This window comes from Pelmatolapia mariae, linkage group LG4 (genome assembly GCF_036321145.2).
Source record: "Pelmatolapia mariae isolate MD_Pm_ZW linkage group LG4, Pm_UMD_F_2, whole genome shotgun sequence".
In the NCBI taxonomy this organism is placed as follows: Eukaryota; Metazoa; Chordata; class Actinopteri; order Cichliformes; family Cichlidae; genus Pelmatolapia; species Pelmatolapia mariae.
In genome coordinates this window covers 10,182,505-10,191,046 of record NC_086230.1, presented here as the reverse complement: position 1 = coordinate 10,191,046, position 8,542 = coordinate 10,182,505, and the positions used below count along the sequence as shown (strand labels likewise).

The window sequence follows — 8,542 nt, the reverse complement described above, 5'->3', positions numbered from 1 at the left end:
TTTATCTTCTTAATTTTGAGTTCTCTAAATGTTGTTCCGTGTTGGTGCCGTTTTGGGTTTGCTTTGGAGTCCACTCATCTCTTCTCATAACGAGGATTTTCCCTGAAAATAAAATTGATCAAAAGAAAGAAAATCTTTTGTCTTTCTCTTATTAAACAAAATGCACACTGGTGATGATTTTAATCCAAGGATATGACAAGAATATTCCACATCAAGACCAAAAACACTTCTGGGGCCAGAATTACGTCTGTACATCTTCTGTGATGTGTTTATAGTTAATACGTCAAAGATTATTTCCTACTGTACTGATATAACCGGTAAGCAATGTTTGTTGACAAGTTTATTGATTGATTGATTCCATCCATTAATTTTCTTCCATTTATCTGATTCAGGGTCGTGGGGGGCTGGAGGTTATCCCATCTATCGTTATAGGGCGAAAGGTGGGGTACAACTTGGACAGATCGAAACAGTTCAGTTCATTTTTAAATATGAAACTCACATTTATACCCACAACCAATTTAGAATCACCACCTAACCTAACCCCACTAACTACATGTCTTCGAACTGTGGGAAGCCAGAGTACCCGGAAACAACACAGAAAGACACGGGGAGAACACGCAAATTCAGGACCTTTTTGCTGTGAAGCAACAGTGCTAGCCACCACGCTAATTGTATTTTATTTTATTTTATTTCTAGTGTGTATGTAATTAAAAAAAACTAAAACACCGATGTCAAACTGTTGGAACTGTAGAGGGCATGTGGTATGTGTTCCCCCCCGGACAAAAATAAGAGACGTGCGGTATAGTAACTTAGCGAACTCACGTGCACAACATGAAAAACTTTAAAAACAAAGGGTCCAAAAAGGCTAAGTTCAAGCCAGGATCGAAGAAGAGGGAGAACAAATGCATCGTAACGTTTGACGAGAAAAACAGACAGTAAGTTTGAAAGCGCGTCGCTGAAAACACTGTTTCAACATGTTAGCTAGCATCCTAGTACTAGCGCTGATTAGCATAGACTAGTACCAGCTTTTAGCTTTTAGTAAATGTTTTTATTTGGGAAGCTTGTTGGAAATAAATGTGTAATTTGTTTAAGATTTTAACCAAATAAGTGGAGGCTTTCCCATCTTCCCACTCTCCTCGTCATATTTAAACATGCTGATGGTGTTCAAACTATCATATGCTTTTATAAATATTGTTAATTTCTAGAAATGTTATTATTTGACTAAAATTTTTGTTAGGTAATGTAAACCTCATAAATGAACTGTAGCCAGTCTTCCAGTTTGAGTTATAAAGGTTCCTCTTAATTAAGTACACCTTTCTAAGTCTGACTTAATAAATCTTGGTTTTGGACTTTTAATCTGCTTCTCTCTCAGGGAATATCTTACCGGCTTTCACAAGCGGAAGGTGGAGAGAAGGAAAGCGGCAGTAGAAGAAATTCGAAAGAAAATCAAAGAAGAGCAGATAAGAGTCAGAGAAGAAGTGAGTCCTCATGGAAAAGAGCCCCGATTTAAAGCCTGTTTTTGCTAAACGCCTGAGCATATTGAGAAAAGAGGCAATGGTATTAAATGTGTTTGTCTCCTCACAGAGACACAAGGAATACATAAAGATGCTGAAGGAGAGGACAGAAGCTCTCGGTGAGTTTACAGGAAAACTTGGGCTCTGGTTATTTTACTGATGTCTCATAATCTGTGCATGTAGCTTCATTGTCCTTTATGTGATCCTGTATTGCAGAGGATGCCGAAGATGATCTGGAAGATGCGATAACCAGCACAACAGAGTCTGTGCAGTACGATCACCCCAACCACACAGTAACCGTGACAACCATCAGTGATCTTGACCTCACAGGAGCTCGCCTTCTTGAAGCTGCAGCAAATCAGGTAAATATTAAGGTCTGTAATCATCTGAATAGGCTATATGTGTGTGATCTTCTAAGTTTGAAAGTAACACTGAAGGCAATAATACTGCATTAACACTGAGTATGCTTGTTTTGAAGGCTAATGAGGAGCGTGACGATGAGGTTGAGGGGGAGAAAGAGGAAGAGAAAATGGTTGGAATGCCAAAAAAAGCTGGGAATCCAATACTTAACAAAAAGTAAGCAGTTTGTTAATCACGTCTCTAATTGAGAGCAGCTTGTGATCAGTTGTGTCCTGCTTTTAAGATTAAAACGTTGGACGGTTTTTCTTTTGAGCTGATTTCATTTGCTCAGCTAATGTAACCTCAGGATGATGCTGGTGCATGAGATGAGTTGTTCTGTTTGTAGTATTCTCAGAGTACAATGTATTTAATAAAACATTGATATTTGGTGTCCCTGTATCAATACAATATCTACACGTGAAATATCTTAATACTATACTGCATTGCATTCCTCCACCTCCAGAGTACACACAGCTACCTTACCTGGCCCCTCTAACGCCAGCTGATTGGTTTATTTTTTTTTTTCTCTCGCTCTTTCATCACTCCAGGATCCGCTCCCTTACAACGCAGCTCAGCACTTACACCAGCAAGCGGAAGAGGAAAGGGAAGCAGGAAGGCCGAGGCGGACGGGGGCGTCTGACAGAGAAGAGACCTGGTGTCACAGAGGGTAGAAACAAAGGCGGCAGGACCAGCAAGCGTCAGAGACGTAGACAGACCGGGAAGAAAGCGCATCATCAGGACTGAAGGAGTGCATGAAGGGAGAAAGAAACTCCTGACAATGGACTTATGCTCTTGTTAGGCCAGCTCAACAAACTGGACTTGGTTGTGTTTATGCTCATGCGTCGAACAGAATACGTGTATGCATAAAGATGATGTTGGAGTTACCTGCCCTGTGAAATCTTGTGCTCAGTTTTGTACATTTTCCAACTTTTTTTTTGTTTCTTCCCATTATAGTTATTTGTTAATTGTGTACTGAGTGTGCTGTATTTACCTCAAATTTGATTAAAGTAAATTTGAATCATTTCTGATGATCTCATGTTGCAGTCATATGTCACATTATGTCAGCGTGCCCTGTGAGGAATTTTGTCCCACTGTGCTCTATTGTTTAATAGGAAACCTGATGCTGTTGTCAACATCCTCTGGAGAACATCAGGAAACCAACCCTTAGCTCTGTATTTCCTAGCTGAGTATCACCTGTGTTTGTGTGATCTAAAGGAGAACCAAGCAGTTTCATGTAGAACGATAAACAGCCAGCGGCTTTAATGTATGTTAAACACCCCCACCTCGCCGGTGTTTATTTATTTACGTTAACCTGAGCCAGCGTGTGCCAGCTGTCGCTAGCATGAGCGTTTCATTTCGCTTTCTAAAGCCCATGATATTTAATACAGCTGCTCAATAGGGGAACCAATAAGCCACTGGCTCCATCTTGGTCCTGGGATTTGTGTGCGCTTCAGGGTCTCAGCCGTGTTGGCTAAGAGCCGCCATGGACGGCACAGATGCTGCAGTTTCACTCATTGTCAGAGCAGCCAATCAGATTGATTTAAGTGTCTGGCAGGCCGGGAGGACAGAGAGCATGGGGAAGAGGAGGCATGTGCCTGATGGGGGTCTGATGGGCAGTTCATCCTTAATGATGACACGCTGAAGGCTGGAACCCCTCTTGTCAGGTAATTTTAAATCTTTTTCATAACAAAACCATTTTTATATATTTCTACCATCCTAATTTTTACCCTTTTAAAGGCCTAATTGACATGTTGACTATTACCACAGGCGCTGGTGCTTGTAGACGTTGCTTGGTTACAGTGCATGTGTCTTGTGGTGTGTAGTACTGTGGAACTGCTCTGACTGGACTGTATTTCATCAGCTGCGAGTGCGGTTAGTTATCAGTGATCTTAACAGTTCTCACGTCCTGAAACAAAACCCCCTGTTTGCAGCTGCTCTGTGCTTACACCACCTTACAGTAATGTGTCACAATCACGCCTTAGTGGCTCATGCTTGCTCTGTACGTTACCAAATTAGATTCAATGTGCAGAAACACTTCTGTAATTTGAAAGTCTTTTTTTAATAAATCTTCCTCAAGTGTTAGATAAATATTTCTGCATATTTCCTGCTGTTGTTTCCCAGTTTTCTCTGTGGGAGGCAATGAACATCCAGGTTCTCCCTCTGCGTTCACCATGGCCCTCTCCGGCGATGAGCCCATCTGCCCCAAGTTCCAGCCCAATATCTTCGACCCCTCCCGCTGCCACGACTGCCTGCGCCAGAGGCACCTGCACGCCGGTGCGGGGGAGAGCACCGAGGTCACGCAACACCAGATATCTGCTGCCGAGTCTGGAGACGGGGCTAAAACTGGGATTGGGTCAAGAAAGGGAGAAGCATTAACACCGATTCCTTCCCAAGCGGAGGAAAGAGACACCAGCAGCAAGGTGAGACAAGCAGGAGGGAGAATTGCACAGCAGCAGCAACAGCAGCAAGGTAACCAGGAAGAGATAATGAGAACTCAATGTGTGCTGAGTGATGGGATTAGCTGGACGTGAAGAGCAGCAGGAAGATGAGAGCATTAGAGGTCACAGGTCTAAGCAGTAAGGCAGTGCGGCACTGAGGTCAGATGTTCTGGTGCAGGAAGCAATAAGGCACTGCTGTACTGCTTTAACTGTACTTTAATGATCTACTGATTACTCTTAAACTTAAGTACACCTGACTTGACCCTAGAGTTCGATTCTCTGGTTAAAGAAAGGACCAATTAAGAAATTCCCATTCAACTTTACATGTAAACAAAGTAAATGCGATCATGTCTGAAACTTTACTGCTTGTGAGTAAATGAAAGAGAGATCAGAGACGGAGAATAAGAGCCAATGGCGCGGAGCAGGGTAGCAGTAGTGGCTTCTATTAAAAATGAACGAAGTTGGATCATTTACTGCCCTCTTGGGAATGACTTGTAATATTAGACGGGGGTGCAGCGTTCAGAGAGGATGGGCATGTTTCTGGACAGTTTCGAAACGGCAGAAACCTGTGCCCCAGCTTCTGTTTGATATGCCTCTATGAAACGTCTGCAATAATCTGTTTCTGTGCATATTTTACACCTGATTGTGTCTCTTTTAGATCCCGTAGTATATTACCTGTAGATTCCTAGAAGGTGTTGGGGATTGTCATTTTCTGGTATTTGCAGACAGTTTTCAATCATTCCTTGAGACGGCAAAGTTTGTGCAGAGGACGAGTTAAAAAAAAAAAGTGATGAAATATTAATGAGGAAAGCCACGAGCCAGGTCGGGTTACAGAGGTGTAACCCTAATCGAACAGCAGCACATGTGAGTGTCTGTCAGGGAGGACAGAGGGGACAGACGCTATTATCAAAACTGCCGTTCTAGGAGCCGGAGCCAGACGAAGAGGGTTTGTCATGTATGCACTCTGATGTGTACTTTCAGTGAACCTTCACGTGCCGGTGGAGGCGCATCACTTCCTCTCCTCTTTTTGTGACTTGGAGACATAGAGGGATGGAGTTTGCTGCGAAATTGTGATTGGTCCATGTCTTTCCCTCTCATCCTATCAGGAGGATTCTGATGGTCTGTCAGTGGTGAGCAGCTACTGCGATGTCAATGGAGGTCGTCTGGGTTATGGGGAGCCCTCTTTGTGCATCCTGAGCCCCGACTGTGAGCTTTATATCTGCGAGGCTGACGACGACAGCACAGACAGGTAAGAAAGAAGGCATCGTGATGATAAAAGGAGCTGCAATGGCAATTCAATGACTCTAAAGTGTAGTGTGAGAGTTCGTGGAGTTAGATTTAAAAAGTGCTGTAGTTTGTAGTGATCTTCCTGCATTCACCATGCTCTCTGACCTGAAAAATGGCTTAATTTTTATGACTTGTTTATTAAACTGATCAAATTTTCTCCTTTTCTCTGACTTCTTCTCTTGCTTTTCACTCCCCACTCCCGATCTCTCACCTCGTTCATCTCTGCTCTCGTCATTCTTCTTCCATCTCCTCTTCCACGTAGCTGTCGTGAGCAGAGCGACTACCAGGAGTTCAGTGGCTCTGCCAGTGCAGAGGACGAATACCCACCGATCCGTCGCCACCTGGTCAAACTCGATATGACCCGGCTTGACCCGCCGCCCCACCGACCCAACCCAAGGGCTTGGATGGATGACTCTCGGAGCAGAGACAGCTTCAGTAGACATTCGGGTAGTTGTAGGCTGACGTTGTGTGTTGCTGAATCAATTTCTTAGAACATTAGACTCATAAACCAAAGCAAAATTATAGGAAAGAGAAAAACAGAGGTAGCAGAATCGCCAAAGGTATTTTCAAATACTCGGTACAGCGATCGACTGAGTCTTTAGTAAACTTGTGACTTGCTGCAATTGATCAATCTATATCCAGTTACAGCCAGAGGTGTTCTTTACTTGGCAATACTATTTGCTGTCATCAGGTGAAGTGTCCAAGAGCAATTATCAGTAATACAATATAGCTCGGTTTGTGTCAGGAAACCTCTGGTAGTTGCTCAGAGGTTGAACTTTGACCTTTGCTTCTCTTATTTCTGTTACCGTTGCTTCTTTCTATTTCATCCTGTTTTAAAAAATATTTTTCTTCTCTTCCAGGGTTGAAAGACGAGCGAGAGAAGCGCGAAAGTGGCTATTACTCGCTGGGGAGGGCAGCAGGTGCCCGTTCGATCCATGACAGCAGCCCACCCGCTCCGTTCCGCCACTTCGAGCGAGGCCATCCCATCTTCAGCAACAGGAACGTCGAGCCCAAAGACATCGTTCCCTTCAGAAATCCTAATCTTGGTGTGGCTTCTCAAAGGCAGATACCAGAGGCTGTGGATGAGGACGTGGATGTTGAAATCCCTCCTCCTGACCCATATGAAATTGCAGTTGAGGTCGAGGCACAAGTCGGCCCTCGCTCTCCGAGCCCTACTCCCTTTAAAATAGCGGAGTCGCTGGCCTCTAGCAGACGAAAGGGTTTCGGCAGTTCATACGGCCGTGTAAGCCCTTCTTCTCCCGTCTCTTCCTATCAGCAGTCGGGGTCGTACAACTCCCCGAGGCAAAGCTCGGCTCTGCAGTCTCGCTCATCTTCTCCCTCACGTGGAAACCCGACATTCCGACACAGTGAATCCATCGCTTCCCTCAGCAGGACTAATTTTGACGGTGGAGGGAGGTCTCCAGGGAGGGAGCCGGGGTCCAGAAGCTCCTTGCAAGGCACACATGGGCGACGTATTGAGTCGGGAACCCTGCCAAGAAACTTCAAATCATTTGCCAGTTCAGTCAAATCCCAATCCAGCATGATTTCTGATTTTAGGAGTACCTTGCGAAAGACGGAAGCAAATGGGTCTTTAAGTGGTCGGGGTGGTGACTCCAGGAGCTCATCTCCGCAGAGGAAGGACTTTAACAGTTCAAGCCAAATGCCTCTTCACAAAACTGAAACCAGCACTAGTTTATCACGTGGACGTGCGTATAACAGTCGTACTTCATCTCCATCAAGAAGGACTTCTGACAGTCGCAGCTCCTCACCGCCAAGGAGGACCTACAGTTCATCTAGCCAATCACTACTTCATAAATCTGAGTCCATTATGTCTCTAAATGGGCGCAGTCACCACGGACGCTGTGGGTCCCCCATAAGAGAAGGTTATGATATTGAGAGCCAGGCTCTGTTGCGTAACCCATCTGTTAGAAATGGGCTGAAAGATCAAGAACAAGAAGTCCCCATCCATCCGTCTCCATCTAAAAGAGGTCATGATACACCAAGTCATTCCATACTGCGTAAGACTGAATCAAGCCCTGCCAGGAGCAGTCGAGGTCGGGACAGCCGTTCTTCCTCTCCTGGAAGGAGGGGTTATGACACCCCCAGCAGGTATCAGCTGAAGAAAACAGACACCGGTAGCTCATTACATGGCCGTAGTCGTGAAAGTCATAACTCTCCCCCTTTGAGGAAAAGTTACGAGACTCCTACTCAGCCTTTGCTGCACAAGTCTGAATTTAACAGCTCAGTCAGAAGTCATGATAGATACAGCTCGTCATCTTTAAGGAGAACTTTTGATGCTTCTGACCAACGTTTGGCACACAAAACAGAAACTAGCAGTTCCTTCAAAAGCAGGAATCAAAACAGCCGCAACTCCTCCCCCTCTAGGAAAGACAGCAGTCACCCCCCGGGGTACTCAGTCCTCAGAAGTGCCATTAATGGAGACTCTGGTCATTTCTTTCAGAGAAAAAACACCCACGCTGACACAAAATCCAACTCTGATCGCTCACCACGCTCATGGCGAGAATCAACTCATTCCCTCCGCAGCTCCTCGTTATCTCGGGCTGCTTCACCCTCTAGACATGGTGGAAGTGGCAACAGATCCACTGCTGTCACCTTGGAACGACCAAGGAGCCCAGGCAGCAACAGATCCAGTGTCGGTAGAAACATCCGTGAAGACCGCTGCCCTTCTCCTAATGACAAGAGGACCTCCCGTCATCCTGAGAGCCCTTCACTTCCCATTCAAATGCAGAGGCACACCTCCTCGCAAAGCTCCATGGAGTCCTCTGAGTCGGGCCGGCTCTCTGTGGGATCTACAGGGCGGAACAGGGAGGCGTATGCCATGATTGCTGATGTACCGAAGGTCAAAATGATCCATCACGGCGAAGCCTCGAGCCACGCGGGGAG

The 8,542-nt window shown here is 45.3% G+C and overlaps 1 protein-coding gene across 1 annotated transcript; it reads left to right on the top strand.

Annotated features, from left to right (window-relative positions):
* Nucleotides 1-786: 786 nt before the first annotated feature.
* Nucleotides 787-2,899, top strand: nol12 (nucleolar protein 12). The gene is made up of 6 exons (XM_063470512.1): nt 787-935; nt 1,373-1,478; nt 1,585-1,633; nt 1,731-1,876; nt 1,993-2,090; nt 2,462-2,899. The coding sequence occupies exons 1-6, from the start codon at nt 832-834 to the stop codon at nt 2,655-2,657; spliced, it is 699 nt and encodes a 232-aa protein (XP_063326582.1). The 5' UTR covers nt 787-831; the 3' UTR covers nt 2,658-2,899.
* The last annotated feature ends 5,643 nt before the right edge of the window (nt 2,900-8,542 follow it).